This window comes from Halyomorpha halys, unplaced genomic scaffold, assembly GCF_000696795.3.
Source record: "Halyomorpha halys isolate HHAL.00 unplaced genomic scaffold, Hhal_1.1 Scaffold448.1, whole genome shotgun sequence".
Taxonomy (NCBI): domain Eukaryota; kingdom Metazoa; phylum Arthropoda; class Insecta; order Hemiptera; family Pentatomidae; genus Halyomorpha; species Halyomorpha halys.
Window position 1 is genome coordinate 1,138,817 of NW_027107821.1, and position 22,204 is coordinate 1,161,020.

General features: G+C 30.0%; 1 protein-coding gene across 2 annotated transcripts in view; it reads right to left on the reverse strand.

Annotated features, from left to right (window-relative positions):
- Positions 1-6,048: 6,048 nt before the first annotated feature.
- The window catches only part of DNApol-alpha180 (DNA polymerase alpha catalytic subunit), a 29,795-nt gene continuing 13,639 nt past the window's right edge, over positions 6,049-22,204 (reverse strand). For both annotated transcript variants that reach the window (XM_067046179.1, XM_014423951.2), the window contains 15 exons: positions 21,044-21,162; positions 20,820-20,941; positions 20,535-20,735; positions 17,898-18,050; positions 17,528-17,636; positions 15,458-15,597; positions 14,999-15,204; positions 13,767-14,031; positions 13,386-13,560; positions 13,090-13,201; positions 12,818-12,887; positions 12,594-12,731; positions 11,015-11,131; positions 10,719-10,940; positions 6,049-6,187 (listed from right to left, as the gene is read on the reverse strand). In XM_067046179.1, the coding sequence (XP_066902280.1) occupies positions 10,722-10,940; positions 11,015-11,131; positions 12,594-12,731; positions 12,818-12,887; positions 13,090-13,201; positions 13,386-13,560; positions 13,767-14,031; positions 14,999-15,204; positions 15,458-15,597; positions 17,528-17,636; positions 17,898-18,050; positions 20,535-20,735; positions 20,820-20,941; positions 21,044-21,162 (2,146 nt within the window). In that variant the 3' untranslated portion in view covers positions 6,049-6,187; positions 10,719-10,721. The remainder of the gene's footprint in view (positions 6,188-10,718; positions 10,941-11,014; positions 11,132-12,593; positions 12,732-12,817; positions 12,888-13,089; positions 13,202-13,385; positions 13,561-13,766; positions 14,032-14,998; positions 15,205-15,457; positions 15,598-17,527; positions 17,637-17,897; positions 18,051-20,534; positions 20,736-20,819; positions 20,942-21,043; positions 21,163-22,204) is intronic.

The following is a 22,204-nucleotide window of genomic DNA, read 5'->3' on the forward strand; positions in this document are numbered from 1 at the left end:
AATGATACTGTTTAAAGATATTATTTTATACTATATTCTTTTGTATTTATTATTATTTTTTCCCCTCTCATCTATTTCTTATTTTGTTATCATTTAATTTATATATTTGTAAATGTGGTGTGAATGAGCTCTATCTATATATTACCATTGTCTAAAAATATGACTGAGTGTAGTATTACAAAATGAAAATGTAATAAATAAAAAGCCTCTACATGTTCGTCCAGCTTGATGATTTATTCGTTCAGGTACTTGAAGAAAATGGATTAATTTTCTTAAATAACGAGTAAAAATTTATATGTATGCATAGTAACTAGTACCATTGCTGAATATTGAAGAATTTATGTTAGGTTATCTCGAATTATAAGCATTTGTCTGGGTTGACAAATAATTTTGAAGGTAGAATGAGAGACTACTGAACTAGGGTAAAAAAGTATGACACAAGTTGCTAGTAGTAAATTAAATTGTTTTATTTAACAAAAAATTACAGTTTATGTACAGTTAGTGTTCATAATTTATTTTTTATTTACATTTTGTTCTTGAAATAACGTTTTGATTTTTAATATTATGCAGTATCACCCTCTTTGATATGAAGAGACTTTTGTATTCTTTTAAGAGCCCTGATTGTTGCATTCTCTTCATGCTCACAAATGTACCTCGTACGATGCCCACAGTCAACCCCTTGATATTGATATAACTTGGCCTTGTTGAGAGCTAGAGAGAGGCAGCGACCACTTCCAACAACATTTTCTTCTGGACGGTTACTGGGTTTCTTTGGTAGCACTGGACGTGCACTGTTGGCCCATATCCACAGCAGTCCAGGATTTAAACCACCAGTCCAGAATTCATATCCTGTAATAAGGTTTCATTTTTGAGTAAATTTATAATCGTATTATTATTTTACTACTATTTTGTCATAGTATTACTAAAAGACATTAAATTATTTTATGTAAGTTTTGTGAAAAAATCCTTATATCTTTATTCTGTATATAATATTCCTTTATCGATATTTTGGGACTCAATGATAGTATAATACGAAATATCCAAGTATTTAGATATGGATAAATAAGACTCTATAACTACTACTAAGATTGTTCATTCTAAAAATGAAGAAAGAGACCCGAAACGTCAATAAAGGAATTAATATTCCTTAATGTTGGTAATAAAGAAATTGTAAGGATTTTTTCACCAAACATACATAAAATAAAAAGGTAAACTTTCTATTTAAAAAACATTGTATAAATAACATCATTTGTTTGTATTTTATCTACAATAGTATCAGAAATAAATTTCATTCATAATAGTGTATTTGTTGTTGACTGTAGATAAAATTGTTATAAGGAGAAGATGGAGGTGCTTGTCTTCCATCTACTGACCTCAGTATTTTATAAATTACAGCTATGCAAATTTTAAAGAAATAAAAATATTTAAAGCAGGATGCCAATTTTTTCTTAACTAAAAAAGAAGCTACATAATGCATTTTAAAAAAAAAAATATTTCTTAAACATTCCTATTTTACCTGGGAGCAGTGTGAGGACCTTACTTATAGAGCCGGATCCATAAGTCTCAATTCTGTACCAGCTGGCTATGTCTATTCCAGTCCATTTCTTTTTTATCTAATATTCCCTTGAATGTACCATCCCAAGTGTTTCTCCGCTTTCCTCTTATCCTTCTATCATTGACTCATTTCATATGATATTTTGGCCATTCTTTCCTCCTGTATTATTTTTACTTGGCAAAACCACCATAGCCTGTTTTCTTCTATAATATGTTGGGCCAGTTTCACTACCAGGTTACTCTTCTTATTTTTGTATTCCTGACCTCATCTCGTTGTGTTTTTCCCATTATTCTCCTCAGAATAAAAAATATATTCATCTTAACCCCATGAGAGCCAAATAAAAAATTTAATTCAATGTAATACTGAGAACATTTGGACAATTTCATTTCTTGTACCAGTTGACTGATGTTTAAGGAAGCAAAGATGAACAGAATATAGGATATGCACTACTCATGAACACATGATATGACAAACCATACATACTAAGGCCAAACTGTTCCAACAATCAAGCAGATAAATTAGCAATCAGTCTGATGTGGATCATATTGAAGGTAGTGAGCAAGTAGACTTGGCTGAAGAAGCTGTGCATGATTCTTAATTACAAATTTATCATAAAATCTTACCACTCTTGTTTATTAAAAACTCATTGACAAACTGGGACAAAGATAAGCAAAACTCTACAAAAGGATAACTCTTGTATAAGTGCATTCCAAACATTAAACTATAAAATTACAATAATCTAAAAAGCTAACTTGGACAAAATACAAAACTACGCTTAAAAAATACAGGCATTTGTTACTGCAATGTACAAATGCATCTTATATGACTGAAAACAATATAACTGTCATGATACATATGAACACTTGGCTGTATTATCAATAAGCTGCTAAAATATGATACATCAACCAGCTTGTGAAAATATACCTTCAAAGAGATCAATAATAGGAAGAAGACAAGACATTCTCAAATCAGGACATAAAAGAAAACTTAGGACTGATTTTTCATTCCCATCATCTTTTATGAGTGGCTTAGACTATATCATACATCTATTCTGTTTATTATTCCTTATTTATTTCTTCTTTTATATTTGTAATGTATAGTGATATTTTACATTTATTCAGAAATGAGTCCTCTAATCAAGCCACTAAAATACTGTTATAGGTTATATATAGTTATCTATAATCATGAAATTTGTAAAATTATGAATACACTTTGTGTTAGCACAAAAATGGAAAAAAAAAATTATTAGTATGAAATTAGACAAGAATTCTTTGTTACTAATTTTATGGAAGATTTGATACATTAGTACTTTTTCCCTCCTTTTTTTATTGTCTATTTTTTATAATACTGTTTATTTTATTAGTTTGTTTACAAAATTTTGGGGTTCTTTTCACATCATCAGAATTACAGTACCTTTTTCATATTTTTCTAGTTAATCACATGTATTTAATTTTTGTTGTTGTCATATAGGGTGTTTTTTTAAGCCCGATAGAACTTGAAATTGTAAAAAATAACACAAAAAATTAAATTGTAATCAAAAATTTTTTTTTATTCGTAAGATCAATACGTGACATTAACATTTGAAAATGATTTCGGGCATATGGGCACCGCGGCTGTTCTTGACGAAGCGCATTCTGTAAAATTGTGTTCAGCGATGAGGCGCATTTTTGGCTTAACGGGTTTGTTAATAAGCAAAATTGCCGCATATGGTCGTGCGATTTGACACCTCTCGATTATTTCCTGTGGGGCTACGTGAAGTCACTGGTTTATGCTGATAAACCAGCAACAATTGACGCCTTGGAGGCCAGCATTGTTCGTGTTATTCGTGACATACGGCTCGCAGTGCTCGAAAAAGTGGCCCAAAATTGGACGTCCAGAATGCGCTTCGTCAAGAACAGCCGCGGTGCCCATATGACCGAAATCATTTTCAAATGTTAATGTCACGTATTGATCTTTCGAATAAAAAAAAAATTTTGATTACAATTTAATTTTTTGTGTTATTTTTTACAATTTCAAGTTCTATCGGGCTTAAAAAAACACCCTATATTTGTAATCATTCTAGATTTTAACTGGAGACTTAAATGTTTACATCAGCTACCTGGGCTTCATGGGAAACCACCTATAAGTTCTGTAGACCACATGGAATTCCAAGATACCAAGTGTTGAAGACTATTTATCTCATTGGGGTTATAAAATTTTACAACAATTTTTATCTGATTTTCAAATTACCTAACAAAATCATTGCTGAAGTGGTGGGTAATTCATTTTTAAACAAAGATTAGGGAATCATCATCTCCGCCATTTTCTGGGATCTATGGTATGATTGTATAACCAATAGTGGTTTTTGGCCAAGTCTGGATGAGCTGAAACCCCTATTTAAGGATTGGGTCAAACTAATCTGGTATATTTCAGTTAGGACAGGTTTCACTGGGCTGGTGTATGTTGAGAGAGATTGGTGTTATTGTATATGCATGGAACCATGGAGTTTGCAAAGCTATTTCAACTTAAATGATGAATAAAAGAAATATATTGCAGTGACCCTGAAGTTGGGGTCATAGCTCTGAAACGTGACTAATTAATAGTTTTGAATGAAGAACACTTTGATTAGGAAGATTGTTTCACTTAACCCCGGCTATTAGGTTCGGTTGACATAAACTGTTTACCTATTGTTGGGACCTTGGAGCTAGAAAACAGTTCGCCCTTAACCTACTTTAGTAATTACCTCTCAGATTGTTTGTTGCTTGAATGAACGTAACAACTTCCATAAACTCGTCCCGTGACTCGATCTCCAAGAGGTTTGAACCCAGACTCTTGCACATGGAAGCAGCTGATTTCCAATTGTACTCCCTGTCACTGAAGTGGTAGCAATTCCTGGCCACTCTCGTGAAGTTGGCTGGGCAGGCATCTAAACGTCATTATTATTATTAGTATTTGCTGTAAAGTTCTTAGCAACATTTCTTGATTAACTATTTACTACCTTGTCTCTTAATATTGGACCCTTCCATAACATGGAATATTAATTCTTCAGTCCTACGTACTCGTTTCTCTAAAGCGTCGAATTTATAAGCCAATTTTTCTATTGCATTCAGCAAATACATGTCAGTTTCGGTTACCTGTTGGGAAGAATGAAATGCAAATTAAGTTCATATTATAATTAAATTTAGTTGAGCTAATAGCTCTTCATGGATTTGCAACGTTCTTTAAGTGTAATGAAAATCTTTTGAAAATTAATTTTAAATGTTTCTGTGAACTATTGTTAGGTTTGATTTTAACTCAATAGTGCCATTAGTGTTCTGTTAACGATAAAACAGAACAAAAGATTAGGACCTGAATGGATGTCCTAATTTCTAATTATTGATTGTATACAGTTAAGACCTCAGTGGTTTCATGACTGTGTATGCTTGTAGTCTCATATATTACGGTTATACGAAGTATTTTTATTGTTCTCTCAAGTACTTAAAACTTTCATCGATTCATATCATTACAACTAATTAAAATATGATTTAGAAAAGTATTAAAAATATTCGACTTGTGCTTTTGTTAAAACTTTAATGGCTAAGGACACGCACATTAGTGTTAGCACTTCCGGCCCCTTCGATTTTCTGCCTTCCCTTAGGGAAAAATTGGTGCGACATTAAATCAAAATATTTTTGTTTTTTAGTTATGACGAGAAGAATGGCGGAAAACAGGTTTTAAAATTTTAAAAACGTTTGATTGAGCGACAGTCTATAACTTGAATCTAACTTATTTTTCAGTTTTGAAATCCATCGAGTCAAACTACGCAAACTTACATCTCGGAAACTATTAGCAATCCTCGAAATATACGTGTTTCCTATAAATTCATTGGTGGACCATAGGACCATTTAGGGAACTTTATCAAATTTCACATGGACCATTGTACCGTTTTATAAGGAAAAGAGAAATTTTATGTTTTTTAAGCAATAACGTTTTATGTTCTATAATCATTGGAGGTAATTTATTCCCAATTGCAACAACACAAAGAGGATAAGATTCTCTTTACATTATTTTTGCATCCGTATATTCAAAAATTAACTGTCGAAATTATGAAAAAAAAATTTACTTTGATTTTAAATAATACATTTAAGAATATATGAAAGATATTGCCTTTTTTTATTTATGAGTTAGATGAAGATCTCAGGTAAATAATAAACTTAGTTTGAATTTTTCACTCCAAAAAAATATCTATAGGGGGATACATAATTTTATATGCGACCCCTGGAATTACGATGCATTGCCAAAGTGGCCCTCAAGATCATTTTGGTTGTACCAGCTCTGACATGGATTCATATAATTACTCTTAAACAATTATCATCATCCCTAAAGGAATATAGTAATTTCAAAGTATTTCCCAATAGATGCAGAAATAATTTGATAGAATAATTTTTAAAATCATGTATGACAAAAATAACCTTGTTACCTCTTTGCTTGATGTCCCCTTTTCAGGAGGCTTGTTAACCACAAATTTTGTTGATGAATATATTGTACTGGATGGGCCTTTCATTACTTTGTCTGCCCGCATTTCTTCAAAGTAAAGGGATGGTATCCAAGGACCCGTATCCGGAAAATCTGGGTCATCTTCCGCTGGTGAATTACTCTCTAAGTCGCTACTGACTAAAATGTAAAACAATTCCAATAGTTAGTTTAATTACAAATTTAGTTAGTTAAGTAGTTTGGCCACAATTGAATCGATCACCTATTAGTTAGTCTTGGAATTCAAAAAGTTCACTCATTTATATCGGTTACTAAATTTAAATGTCAAACTTGTAGTGAAAAGTACTTGAAATCAAAATAAAGCACTATTCTTCAAATGTATGATATATGATCCAATAACTTAAGGAAAGTTTGGACCAGAAGCATCACTACAAATTGCTGGAGGGGAGGGCAAAATTTTTTTCCAATAATTCTGGCCAAATGCTTCCAATTTAATCATGGTCTGGATAGTTAAATCAGCCCTTTCCTTTAACATTTTTAGACTTAGTTCTTTAAATAGCATTAATATTATGATAACCTCTTTGAATAATGTTTTACTACAATTTTCAGTTTGAAGTAGGTTATCAAATTCCCCCAATATTTCTGTTTATGAAATTATTGGAGGATGACACTACTCCTGCTGTCATCCCTTGTTTGGACTACACTCTAAATGAGTATAACTTTAACTTTGAACATTGAAGTGTGTATGTACACTGATCCAATATATTTAGAAATACTATGGGCAACAGACATCTTACTGGAAATAGTATTAATGCATTAGCTTGCAAGATTGATGTCCAATAAATAATAAATCAAAATGTTTTTTCTCTAAAAAATTTCCCAATCAAATTGAAATTTCCTTTGAATCTGAACTCTGATCTGATCACCATATACCTCCACTAGAGTACCAAAAAATAGTTTTTATATTAATTATACTAATTTTATATGTACTGGTTTAGTAAATAACAATTAATTCATCATTAACAACTTCATAAAATATATTTTCCCCATAAAGTCATATATTAATGTCCAGTTTTTACACATTATAATTATAAACTTTTAAATTATTATTAAAAAGTAAAGTTTTAAATTTATTGCCAATTTCATATTATATTAAGCTGGTACATTAGAAATTAATGTATAAACAATTATTTTAAATCATTTATCACAAGAGAAAGTATTGCAACAAAATTAGCATAATTTCACCAGTGTTGAGGAAGGACATGTCTGTTAATACTGATTGATTATAAATAATCTATAATGGAAACCGAATGTTATCTCTTGAGAAGGATCTATATAAATATATATATCTAATTATTTCAGAACAGTTCACTCTAGGCATTAAATAGTTTCTTTAATTTTATAGAATAACTGAGACAGTTGAGAATCGTTACAACCTCTGAATTTAGTTATAAAGAAGTATAGGATTTGATGTTCATACATAAATTCAGACATGATTTTTGTCATTAATATTTTATTTTTCTTCACTCTTTAATTTGTTTGAATAAAGTTTAAAAACTATAAAGTTCAACTAACAGTTATTGGATATTATTTTTGCTAGTTAGAGCTCTTTGGTGTAATATCACTTGACAGAAATTTCAATGACATTGTTAGTTCTGAAATTCAACCCATGTTACCAAACACTATAAATTCAAACTTACATGACAGGTAAATATATTTTTATATTCAATTATTTGCTTTATTCAAAGATTCATGAAGTAAAAAATTTATATTTTTAGAAAACTGTCTATGGAATGAAAAAGTAAATTATTTCTGATCAGTGATCTTGAGGATAAATTATTTTTCTAGAATAAGTGAGTTGGTGAAATTATTATTAAATTATAAGTAATTTAATTAAAACTTGGAGTGTTATAGACATACCTGTATATGCATGACAGAAGCATAGTGAAAAGAAAATTAGCTGAACAATCATTTCCAAAAAAAAAATTCCTTGCTGGGGAATAGAGCAGGCGAAATTGAAAATTGTGATGTAACTTACAAGAATTAGTGATAACTGACAGATAAGATGAAAGCTGTGGGTATTCCCAGCAGATCCTGTTCTGGAGGATATCCCCTACTACCAACTGAGCCAGGGCCTATAGAAAGTTGTGGTCTCATTCCCATTTAGGTAAAAGTAGGTGGGGATCCCCAATCAGTAACAATTCAATTGTAGTCCCCATTTATAGTTCTTAGAATACATGTATAGAATCATTTTAGAGCAATTGTTGATCAGTTAAGCAAATCATACTGTTTTAAACGATGTCTATGTTTACGAGATAAATTGAGAAAATCACATAAGGTTGTTAGTTTATTTATAATTTTTTTTGTCACTATCCAGCTCTTAAAATTATCTTGTGGACATGTATCAACTTATTAAAAAATATATACATCACCAATGAAGAAAAACTAAGGAACAACTTTGGATTCATGTTCAGATTTGAATATGAAAAAACTTTTTTTTTAATAAGTTGACATTTGAAGATAATTTTAATAAATAGATAATGGGCAAAAAACCCTGAAATGTTCAGACGTGAGAAGAATAAAGAAGTGATATAAAGGGTCATTCCTAAAAGAAGAAATAGAAATAATAAATAATTCACTTATAATTCAATAAATAATAACAATTTTAGAACTGAAGTTGTAAGCTTACAATTTCCATTCGTACAAGACAAAAAAAAAATGGCAAAAATTACATGATTTACTAACAAACAAGGCCAAAATAAACTTAATAGATCAAGCAGTTGGGTTAGTTAAAATAAAATGCACTATTGACCTCCTAGATTTAAAGAAATCTGTCATTTAAACAGATATTGAATTTATTAAATAAATATAACTTGAATTTTTTATTTATTTTTAATCTTGATACCAAAATCAAGTCTAATTAATTTTCTGTTAGTGAAGATTATGTCTGCTATAGTATAAGTAAAACTAAAATTTCACAAAGAAAATATAATTTAATAGCAAGTCACAGCAGCTAGCTTATTTCCTACTGATGTAGTTTAACTACTTTTAACCAACCAAATTACATTTAAATCAACAACTTTAGGTGCCCATAAACAAAATTCATAAGAGCTTTATACATGAAATAACTAATTTCTAATTTTGTATAGCTTAGAAATTAAAGTATTAAAATGACTTTTTCTTTGCTCATTTATTATCATTTTATATCTTTATTATTACTTATTTATGTATAATTATTATTTTTTCATGACGTTTATTTAATCTCAATTTTTTTTTTTCCTTCCCCATATTGTTTTTGTTTTATGTACATCTGTATTTTTAACTGTATATTTTACGTATTTTTATATAAAAAATTTTTACTCTTGCCATTGTTACTTATTTTTATACTTATTATTGTATCTTATCTTTGTATTTTTATTATTATCATTGTATCATTTTAGCCCTGATGAAGCCCTACAAAGTGGGGCGAAACATCGGAAAATAAATAGTTGTAAACTATTTTTGTTTCTCCTTTGACCGCAACCCTGACCATCTTCCTATACAGGAAAATAAATAGTTGTAAACTATTTTTGTTTCTCCTTTGACCGCAACCCTGACCATCTTCCTATACATCAATTTTTACGGTCAACTATACATAAATATATACTTAGAAATTAAAACTATCAGATCAAGGTACATAAATTTCATATGGGTCTCAAGCTCCATAGGCAATGAGCTCGCAAAGCTGCCAGAGAGGCACTGATGCTCCCTGGCCGAGGCACCATCGTTCTTACCTCATCAGAACTCAGTAGATCTCTTAAAATAAAAATATCGGAAAGAATGCAGGCCATGTAGGATGAAAGCTCTTTGAGTAAATCAGAAGAGTAAGAAAACTCTGGGCGACATCCTACCGCAGGTAACTCTAACCTACTTGAAAATAGCCCATACTCTTCTCACCTGATTAGAAAACTGCTACTTCCAACACGCCAATATTGCCAGTCCATTCTCATGATTTAACCATATTTTAGAAGAGTGCCCTCACTATTTACCTACAATTGACAGAATAGGACCAACCCCAAATTTATCTGTAGCTCTCACAGATGAGGAATCTAAAGTTACATTTTAGTGTTTAAATTTTTAAAAGTGCATCACCTCCTTCCTAAATTATTGCTTGATTTTAATTTTTCTTCTTTAGAATCAAGCACATTTCTGCATGAGTGAATGTCTGTGTGTGTGTGTGTGTAGCTTTATATTTATGACAATCCTTAGGCATTAGTGACCAAATGGTTTTATGCCTTTAAACAAGACCAAACAAACAATATTTAAACAGTACATTATAAATAATATAATGCTGATGAAAAGTTTTTGTAACTTATAATTTCCCCAGTCTCAAAATCTTAGTTTCGAAAGTGTGAAAAGCTTCAAAGGAAGTTGATGGAAACAGAAAATGGAAAAAGAACAAACATTTAATATTTAAAATATTGATTATTAAAAATCTTGTAACTTAATCCGTATGTACATTTTATATTTACAATAGAAAATAATACAAAGAAATAATGTCTTGCATTTATGTACAGCTTTTTCATATAAAATAGTGATATATACAAAATTTGATATTTTTGAAATGACAATTACATGATAGGTTCTTTTTTATAAATAATTCTTCACTACAATTTGTTATCAATATACAACCAATGGAGACTATAAAATAATTATTCAAATTATAAATTACTTGTTATTTTTCTTTTTTGAAAGGAAAGAGTTGAGAAAACAAGCTTCCAAGGTCAATAACGGAGTATTTGTTCAGTTTCAAAACTTCACCTACTTGATCGAACAACCTTTTGTAAGCATTTACTATCTCAGGTTCTATTTTAACAGTGGTAATAACATCCCTGCTTAGGTCGAATAAATACTGAAAATATGTCAGCTGAGTGTACAAACTCAAGTTGGATACCTAAAACAAAATATTCAGACATTATTTGTATTTATAAATACGTACATGTAAAATCTTAAAACTAGAAAACTCACCTCCCTCCTCATTGTGCTTCGATAGCATTTATTACACTCAGGAAAACCTTTAGAAAAAATGGGATTAATTATCCTTTTCCTATTTTGACAAACTGGATCTTCACATATCAACCAACCCTAGAAATACATAATTATTATAGATCATCAGTAGAAAAAATATACATAATAGATTAAAAAACATAATAAAACTAAAATGTTTTTACTTAAAAAATAGAATATATTGACTAAAAAGAAAACAATAAAATAAATCGAATGTATATTAATAAACAAAATTTATTCTAATATGAATAAATTATATAAAAAAGACTTTTTCTAAGGTGGTAAAAAATTGATTTTTTTTTTCCATGGACTAAATTGAAAGAGAATAGAATTGTGCCAGTCAATAGAATCACATTGATCACTCAATTGATACAAACATTCTAAGGCCACTTAAACTTGGCATACCAACTGGAGACATGGGAGTCTTGGAATCCTCAGGATGAAGTTAAGGAATAAATTCATCAGCCTCTTCAATCTCATGTCATGCCGACCAGACAATCCACTATATGACATAAAAGGCAACCTTAATAGGGGACAATGATGGAGGAAACCAGGAGATGAGTTGATGGATTTTAGGGAGCATAGAATCTCAAAATCTTAGGAATAGTTGAAGGGTAGTAATGGCTTTTTGGGTCATATGGTTATCTCATGACAGGTATTGATCAAATATTAACTTAGTTTAAAGCTTTTGAAAAATTAAAAAGAACAAGGATAGTGATTTGGTATTTGTCTATGGAGAATTGAAAGTTTTGGGTGAAACCAGACTGGATCAAGGATGTTATTATGCTATGAGTGGAATAATCTTTCGAGTGGTTTTGATAGATTGGAGGGAAAGGAAATAGTTCTGAATTTGGGATAGGAACAATTACATGCATGTAAAAGAATAAGATGTGGGATGTCAGTTTGATCATTTCCACAGACATTTAATCCTTATCATAGTCAGTTCTTTATTTGAGAATAGAGGAAATGTTTTTAAAATAGACATTTTCAGGGTCAAAAGGAGTTTGGAGGATGCATTGTTGGAAAGAATATGATATAGGAAAAGGATTGGCAAAATAGGAATGTGGTTTGTTAGAAGCAAAGCTGATTATGGACACATTTTTAAGATTATTTCCATCTGGACAATTGGATCAAGAGATTTTGATAAAGAAGTATGAAAAACACATGAAGAAGGATCCTCGAGTTTCAATAGGTAATGGTTACACAGGTAATCCCAAATTTAGTTTAAAAAATAATGAAAAGTAATTTATAAATTTTGTTTTATAAAATATTTAACTCCATTTTTATCTTGATAGACTTATTTTATTCTTTTTAGTGCACTTATGAAGTTTTTTTATTTAATGTTTAACTATTATCAACTAATAATGGTTATTAGCATCCAATATGGACTAAGGAAAGTCTGGAAGCCACCAAAGCCTACACCTACTGCATTTGATTTTAAATACATATATATTTAAAATATTAATTCTAATAACAATTATTTTAAAGGACAGTTCCATTGTAAAGAGAAATTAAATATGACAAAATAATCCAACTTTACCTCATAATATTTCTGAATGTGGTAACGAATCCTGAGATGAAGCTGATTTTGAATACTTGGCAAGTATTCCACTGGAAAAACTTTGCATTCCGGATTTGTACATTTTTCTAACATGAGTGAACCATCGGCACCATTTTCCTATTCAAATTAAATTATTTCAATTAAATGCATAAATCATTGTTTCCTACTGATTCATGATACAGTTGGGAAGTTTAAATACTTACTAATTTATGTCGTAATCCCTCAACTGTGTTATCAGCTTTACAAGTAGGATTTTTACAAGTGAATACAAACCTGAAAGAAGCAATAGTAATTTGAAGAAAATATGAATAGTAAAATTAGTCAAAATTAAACGAATATCTGTATAATAAAAACAGAAATTTATTTTGCTACCATGAACCTACAATGGTTTTTAATGATACTTATTTAGCTTTTTACTTAATTTTATTGTTTTTCTAATCAAGAAAAATATGAGGTTAAAAAAAAAAAATCTAACCTTTCACAATCCTTGAATCTTTCTTCATTAGCCCTCCCTAATGTGTATTTGGTTATTTCATCCGACTCTTCAGCAATAGTATTCACACGTGCATATTTTGTTGGATCAAGGCCTATAAAAAGATATTGCCACTAACTGATTGTAACACAAAAGAAATGTATATACTTTAGAAACATAAGGAATTAATTCCCTGTTCTTTTTACTTTGTAAGAAAAAAGAATATCTATGTTTATATAACAACTCTTTATAAAAAAATGATGGTTAGCTATTAATCAAATGGAAATAATTTAAAATACCTAGACATCTAGCCACACTGGCTGCATCAATGCCATCAATGGGGTCACAGAGACGTGAAATCACAGGATGGATCTGTTGCTCGAGATAATACAGCACATCAATTGAAAGATTTTCTTGAGTTTTTAATTCGTCAACATGATAAGCCCTCTGAGCTGCAGAATTATTTGTACCATCCTTAAACATTGGTACCATAACTTTAGCTTACTACTTTCTTAATTTTTATCTTTACAATAAAACAAAAATAAATTTACATTTTTTGAAGGAGGAAAAAAGGATCGTTAGCAACTTGAAACAGCAATAGTCAACAAACAATTGAACAGTTAAATAGTAATTGACTAAATCGAATATATGAAGTACAATAGAAAGAAAAATATATGTACCTTACAAATTACATACGAAACAGTGTCCCCTTGCTTAAGTCGTTTAGCTGAATTTTTGTTGAGTCTAAGAGCAACTTGGACATGAGGAAAATTTTTAGAATCAGTATATTCTTCTGGTGGTTTAGTCAGCTGCTTAGTAACTGTTAATAAGGTAACTGGTACCTTATTGGTCTCTAAATCAGAGCGAATCTTTTCTAAGTAGTTGTGAATTCCATCTATTCTATCATCACTTGATTTATTTGATAATATTTCATTTAAAATATGCCTACAAAACAAGTAAATTGTTATTGTAAGTGTTAAATCACAAAATTTATGAAGAAATATTCAAAAAATATTTTTATGTATGACTTGTACTTTCACTGACTAAAAAATAACCTTAATTAATATATACTGAATCCAGCTCAGCCCACAGCCATATCAAATTGTTTCCAGGTAGAAAGTCAATAAAATTATTATAACTAGATAAATCAGCTCAGATTTTAACCAGAGTATACTTTGCTTTCTGATTAGAAGAAACAAGTGCAAAGTTTGGAAAGACCTGGATCTAGGGGAATTTATCGATCAAATGAAATAAAAATTGTGAAATGGACGGGAAAGAAAAAAAGGAATAAATTGAAGAACTTGTATTTAGTGTGTAGACTGGTATTAATTGTAAAGGAAAACTGTGGAAAAAAAAAAATGTTTTCTTTCTATTTTATTATATCATAAAAATATGTCTGATCACGGATTGATTCGTATGCTGTGTAATGTAGCAACCTGACGTATTTGGGCAGCATGAATGAATAAAGCATTTCTTTCTCTTCTCTAAATATATTTTCAGAACTAGTAGAGGTAAACCATCATGCTTATATTTATTATCAATATTATAATTTTGCATTTTTAAGAAAAAGTTTTGTGGAATCTTTCATAACATTTCAACGTCTATAAATTAGAGTATTAATAAGTATGGGTCATCTGCAAAGTTTCATTTTCTACTGTGCTGTGCACCACTGCATATGTTGCATCAAAGGTAAAAAAACAAAAGCGTTTGGTGAAACTATAGAAGTAGAACTTTTTCTTCTATTATTTTTTATTAGGTCATCCCAAACGCCATAGAAGCATTTGGGCCAAGTCATACTTGAAATCCTACATAAAGACTTTGAAAAGGCCTTCAATAGAATAAATTAGAGGAGTCATAATGAAAAGTAAATAAATAAGGTTTGTTTATAATCAATCTTAATACTTCAATATACCTTCCGGCTGCCGCTGCTAGCTGAGACCAATCTCTTCTCACAATATCCAAACCTTTCATTTCTTGTTTTTCAACAAATTCACCATTTGGAAGCTTAGTAATTGTTACAGCAGCATATTTCTTTTTTTTTAACAGAAGCATATACTTGAAAACTCCATCAATGTCTAATTCAACTTGTTTATAACATTTGTTGACCTCGAATTTCAACTAAAAATTCAAATTGGCCATTAGATACACTTAGATAACTAAATTCACAAATTTGTTTAATAAATTTAATGATGACTAAACTTAATTTAGGATACATAGCCATAAAACTACTTTATTTTAAAAAAAAAACAAAATCAATTATTTTTTTTTTATAATTCCATTAAAAATTTATGATTCTATTGTAAATTTTTTTCAATAAATGCAAAATCCATCTTCCAAATTAAAGTAATAGAAATATATAAACAGTTACTACCTTCTTACCAACTTGATGCACTTGGTCATAATCTTTAGTTCTAGTATTGATCATAATTGAATCAGTATCTCCATAAATAACTTCATATCCAAAAGATTCTACCATTCTTTTGGTAGTAAGAAGTATTTCTCTGCCTTTAGCTATTAAAATAAATAATTATTGATGAATTCAAATTATCAATAAAAGTATAAAAAATAAATGAAGTGTGGCAGGGACTAAGTGATCTAAGTATAAAAAATTACAAAAACTTTTTCACACCAAAATATTCAGTGTATCATTGCCAATGTCGTGCCAACAGATTGACCTTCAGAAACAACATCTATTCAGTTAAAATAAGTAGCAAAAGATGGATCTGAATGCCTTTCCCTGCCTGCCTGTTCCTTCTAAATGATTTAAGTCCATTTCTATAATACTCAAGTATTGTTAATACTTTATCAGTCAATTTGTTTTTATTACTAGCAACTTATGTAGCTCTGTTTGAAAGAATGGATGAATTTGCCTTCAAACCAGGTGAAAACTCAAAGAAAAGATATAAAAAGGAGGAGGGAAGTGAAAAAATAATATGTGAAGTGAAGATGCATGCACGGAAAAAAAAAATTGTTTTTCTTTTCGTATCTTACAGGTTATTTACAAGTGTTAATTTGGCTGTGAGGATGTGTTGCAAATGAAAATGAAGCTTTTCAACTAGGTCTACAAGTTGAGAATCTACGAAAAGGGAAGCTCATTGATGGAACTTAAGGGACATTCTACCCATCCTTAGACAGCAACATGTGAATTATCATGATCCAAAAGAAAACAAAAGGCTACCCAACAATCTATTTTAATGTTCCTGATGGAAAAGGGGACCTCTTAAGAAGGAACTACTATTATCAAAAGAAGAAAAAATATTTTGGTTTTAAACTTTTTGAAACTAATCAGAAAGAGCAAAAAAGTTCAAGTACATTTTTCATAACAGGCTAGGTTAATGACCTCATCAATTGCTTTCACAGGGAGGAAAGCCATTACAGTTAGACTAAATCAGGGAGAGAGTACTTGAGACCTCATCTGAATATTTACAGAATGCCCTTTGCTAACTAAATTAAAGAGCTTGAGAATATGATTTCGTATAAATTTTATCAAGCAGTTTTTTACTAGCTTTTTTGGATAGTTTTCCTAGCCTTTTATTCAAAAAGGCCAAAGGTGACAAAAGTATCATGCTTTTGAGCTTAAAAAGAAAAAAAAAAAGGTTACCCAGTATTCCGCAGTATAAGAATTGAATCATACAACATTAAATTTATCTATTCTAATGAACTATGAAATCCATATAAGAGATAGTCAACAGCTGTCTCTTACATTGATCCTGTTTTTAGCTTAGAACAACTAAAAAAGAGGATGATTTTTTCGTTCAATTTTCCTAAATGACAATGGCAATTTTTCCATAAAAGAACATACATTTTTAGTATCAAGGCACAGGTTGATCAGCATTAGATTGAAAATTCGCTAGAAAAAAGAAAAAACTTGTAAGCTACACACTGTAGATGATGTAAACTGTGACATTCTCAATTGTAGAATAAAAAGGTTGTGTAAGATCATTGATAAGGAAAAAATTACTTGATTTTAACACATTTGGGAATAATCCAGGTTGGTTGGTTAAAAGTGAGAAAGGATAGTCCAAAAAAACAAAATACATAAATAAAGAAAAAGGCATATCAGCTGAAATCACAAGTCTTTAGAGGATGGTGCCACTTCAACTAAAATAGAACGACCTCTGTGCCATGTTGTGGTACTTAGGTAAAAAAAAAAGAGAACAAGCTGTAGTCCGCTGTCAGAAACATAAATGATGACTTAGATCATTTCAAGTCATCCAAACCTGGAATTATATTGTTTCTGTGATTTTTTAACTATAAAATATTTATACTTCATATTTACTAAAAAACTTTGCACTATATACCACCTAATAAAAAAAGTAATACAAACTTATTGTTTTTATATAAATTAGATAGTTTCTTTTAATTTCCTGAAAAAAAAAAATTTGTTTTGCCCTTAGATCACTTGACTCCGCTAACCATCAATTAAAATGAATAAATTAACCTGTAACAAGAGCAGCAAGGCCTTTTGCACAAAATCTGGAATTAGAAAATCCTAAGCAACCGTACATACTGTTAGCAGTCAATTTCAAAGCCATTTGTCGAATATCATACTGAAAAAACAAAAAATTAGAAATTATTAAAAAATATATTATTTAATTCATAACTAATGAAAATGTTTGATGATACTCAATTTAAAACAACAATAAAAGATAAATCTAGGATAGAAGAAAGGAAATTAAATTGAATGTAATATTATCTAGTCAAAGCAATCTCAGAAATAATTAAATAATTCAGCTATTTAATTGCTACCTAATTGGTAGCAAAAAATGAAAATACATAAACAGCAGCATACAACAATTAATTCATCACACCTGCATTTTCTGCTCAGGAGAAACAGCTGACTTCAGTAGCTTCTTTACATCTCTCCGACTTTCAACTAATTTACGGATTTCAGTGGGTAATATTCCTGGTTCCACAGATTCTTCAGGAAAATATTTTTGATAGCTTTCATTAAAATCATCATCCTGAAACACAAACTTAACCCATAAGTTGTGGAAGAAATCAGTAGCGACTTTCCTACAGACAGAATTTTCTTTTCGTTTTTAGAAAACGTCATTATTATTTTTAATATTAAATATCTCTTGAACAGTGAGTCCAAATTGGGAAAGGACTTCACTGTTCAAAGCACCAATCCTTCCTCCCTTTCTTATGGTCAGGCAAAAATGTCTAACTTCAACATACAGTATCCCACCCCCACCCCGTCGCATTGAATCATGCTGAGAATGGGCGGGTCCAATGATATAAATGTATGCCACCCACCAGCAACAGAATATCGCCATGACATACATACATGTCGTTCACAATAAATGACCTATAAATACATAAAACTGCAGGTATTGGGTAAAAAACATAAGCAACATTATGTGAATTTTTCACAAAGACTATTTTGAAACAATCAACAATTCAGCCTAAAGCTTAAAAATGGAGGCTTGTTCGAAAATTAAGTTCTTAGAAATAACCATGTGAAGTTTTGTAAATGATTTAACAATGTACATAATAAGCTCTCATTTATTTTGATATTGATAAGCAATATTGTGTATTAAAAGGAAAGTAGAACATTTGATTTTGGATTAATAGTCAGTTTTATACCTTAAAAACTTACCCAAGATGAGAAGTAGGTTGAACGTCCTTTTAACATATGAAAGAAATAAAATAAATTTATTTCGTGTTCAGCATGACCAAATATACGTGAGAAAATATTTACCACTATGTCTGATATGATGATATACTGGCCACGAAGGCAGAACAACACCAATTTTCAGGAATCCCAATGCCAAGAACACAATGGGCCGGGGTGATGAGTGTGACCATAGCTTTAAAGGTTTATTAGCCAATAGATAAGGGTAATCAACTTTCTAGAACAACGTAGCTGATTTTAAAGAAAATGGGTCTAAACTTAACTTATAAACTAGCAAGTTATCTATTAGGGATGTATTATTATTTTTGGATTAACTGAGTGTAATTTGTGATTAGCCATTAGCCATGCACCTGGCCAAATATGTATCTTGTTCTAACTTCATCTGCTCTCCATAGAACAGACTAAACAGACACACGGTTGCAGTTGTGAAAACTCAGGTTTAACAACATTCTCAAACAACTTGAAAATCTTCCCCTACATGTTTTCCAGTCTTCGATTGATAAAACTCATCTTTTTATTTTACACCCACTAATCAGGATCGAACTACTTCTCTTTCGCACCTTTTAAAATGTTTTCTCCAACACGTATAAACAGTTTGTCAACAATGTTTTATTTAAAAAAACTAAATTAAACCACCACAGATTTCCTCATTCAAACAGTCCTACCAACTTTAAAAATTATGATACAGTTTTTAAACTTTTCAAGTAACAAAATGGATATCAAAGATTCTAAAAATGCAAAATAGGGTAAGACCTTATGACTGCCAACAAACAACCTTTTTCCAGCAACCACCTCAATTCCTATTTAATGTTTTATACAATTCATATTACAGGTATGTGTTTAAATTATGGCATTAAAAAACCTGATGCAATAAATAGCTTTATAGAGAAACAAAGGAGACCTTAGCACTAATTTCTGGTTAGTTAATTTCTTGCTCCAAGCCATTCAATTCAGTGTATTTCCCATGAGTAACTAAGTAGATTAAAACAGATGACATAAACATTTCAATACAAAAATGTTGTTTAGTTTACAAATGTAATATTGTGTAGTTCACAAAATGGATATTCTAAAAACTCAATTCTAGGAAAAAAGCCTTATGACTACCAACAACCTTTTTCTAGCAACCACCTCAATTCTTATTTAATTCATATTACAGGTATATGCATTGAAATTATGGCACTAGACAAACCAACACAATAAATATCTTTATAGGGAAACAAAGGAGCATTTAGCACAAGATTCTGGCTAGTCAAATTCTTGCTTCAAGCCACTCAAGTTCACACATTTACCATGAGAAACTAAATAAATAGTTTTCTTATTTTTAAATTTTTTTTTCCACCAAAATTTAATTAAATAATTAAAACAGATAATATCAACATTTCAATATTTAAATACCAAAAATATTGTGTCTTGGAAAAAATTGGAAGGCGAAGAGGGATGACTCTGGAAGAAATGAGGAACCTTGCCAGGGATAGGAACACATGGGATCGATGGTTGGAAGCACTCCTACGCTGACAGGCATAAGGGTGGAAGAAAAAGAAGAAGAAATATTGTGCAGTCCACATATATTTACTGACTTGTTTAAACGAGACATGAGCCCGCATTAATTATCTTAATATGAATTTCTCAACTATTTATCAAATAAAACTTAAGTAACATAGAGAAAGAAGAAGATATGTTTAAGTAACAAAATGGATTTGTTATTTTTGTATTGGTTTCAAGCAATTGGTGTTCTCACAAAAAGATGAGACTAATTCATTTATTTTAAGACAAATTATTCAATTGAATAATAGACAGTATCATATATTACCATATCAATAGATGATGGAGAAATGGTTGTGAAACAGATGTTGTATTCTTGAATTATACTAGGATACAATGAGTTAAAGTCCATAAGAAGAATCAAGTCATCATAGAATCCTACTTTCGGATCTAGCACAAGACCACCAGCATAAGATGGCTTTTTCCTTGATCTAGTAGTAACTTCTGTATTGTCATCTATACCATCATCCTAAAGAAAAAATATATATAGATATACTTATAAAACAGGAATAGCTTAAAATTAACCTGAAGGTTGAAAGTTTTCTATAAACACCTTAACAGTTTTTTTATATTCTTTATCTGGAACAATATAACCTTTACTATGAAAAGCATGAAGTAACAAGAACTCGTTTCTCTCAGAGCGACCTCCCATTAATGTTCTAGACATAACATTACCTACAATTAAAGAAAAATAAATATATAATAATCCAATAGATTTCAAAGTTAAAATTCATTTCTCTAAAACAAGAGACCAATAATTTAAAAAAAGTATCGTACCTGCAATATTAGTAATTTGTAGAGCCAAAGGAAGGGCATTAAGTTCAGTAAATATTCTCAATATATAAGAAGCATCTGTCATTAATGACCATAAAGCTTTAACTAAATTTTCTCCAGAACTGAAAAAATAAATATATAAAAAAAAGCAATAAAAAAAAAAAAGTTTATTTTCAAGAATTTAAACATTAAGATTACCATCCATCCAGCCAAAACAATGGCTCTTGGAATTAAAGTTTAAATAAACTAAAATTTATTTAAATGATTTATTAAAAATTAAATAACAGTAAAGTAATAAATCAATATGTTTCAATGTGAAAGAGTAAAACTGGCTATTGTTGGATTCTGGAGACAATATAGTACATAGATTTCTTGACAAATTAGCTAAGTGAAATCATTAAATAATATTTTACTTTTAAATTTGGTGACTTATTTATGAGGTAAAACATCTCATATTAGTAGGAAAAACTGAATGTAACAAAGATCATAAAAATAAGTTCGTGGATAGTGAGGCTTAACTTATAAAAAAAATAAATAAATCTCAAAACATTTTCTAAAGAAAAACAATGAAAAATTTTAAATAAGAATTTAAGCAAGATTGATTTTGACTGATCCAGAACACTGATGTCCCACTCTGCAGACTGAGGAAGCCAAGCCCTTGGGCAATGGGTAGAAAGATCATAAGCTACTGAGGGTACTCGTCCAATTCGAAACTGAACTAAATTTGTCTCTCATAAATTCACAATCAGGTGTAACTGCTGAATAGTTAATAAAGCAGTAACGAAGATAAAATGAAATACTTACATAGGATATAGATCTTGTGATGAGATGAGGAGAAGATGGTCAGGAGTGCGGTCAGCAAAAATACACAAATAAATACAACTTATTTATTTGTGCCAACATTTTATAATAAACGTATATAGATAATCTTAATAAATAGATTATTACAATAATCTATAATAAAGATTACATTTTATCTTCTATTAGTATCAACTACAATCTACTTAATTTATTTCCAAGTTAGTTATTATTTTATTTTTATGTTTCTGTGAATTAAGGTTGTTATCTCGTTTTGTTTTTCAGCACTAATGAAGACCTAAAATTTAGGTCAAAACGTCCTCTTCCCCTTATATCAACTATTAACACCTCATTATGATAGAGATT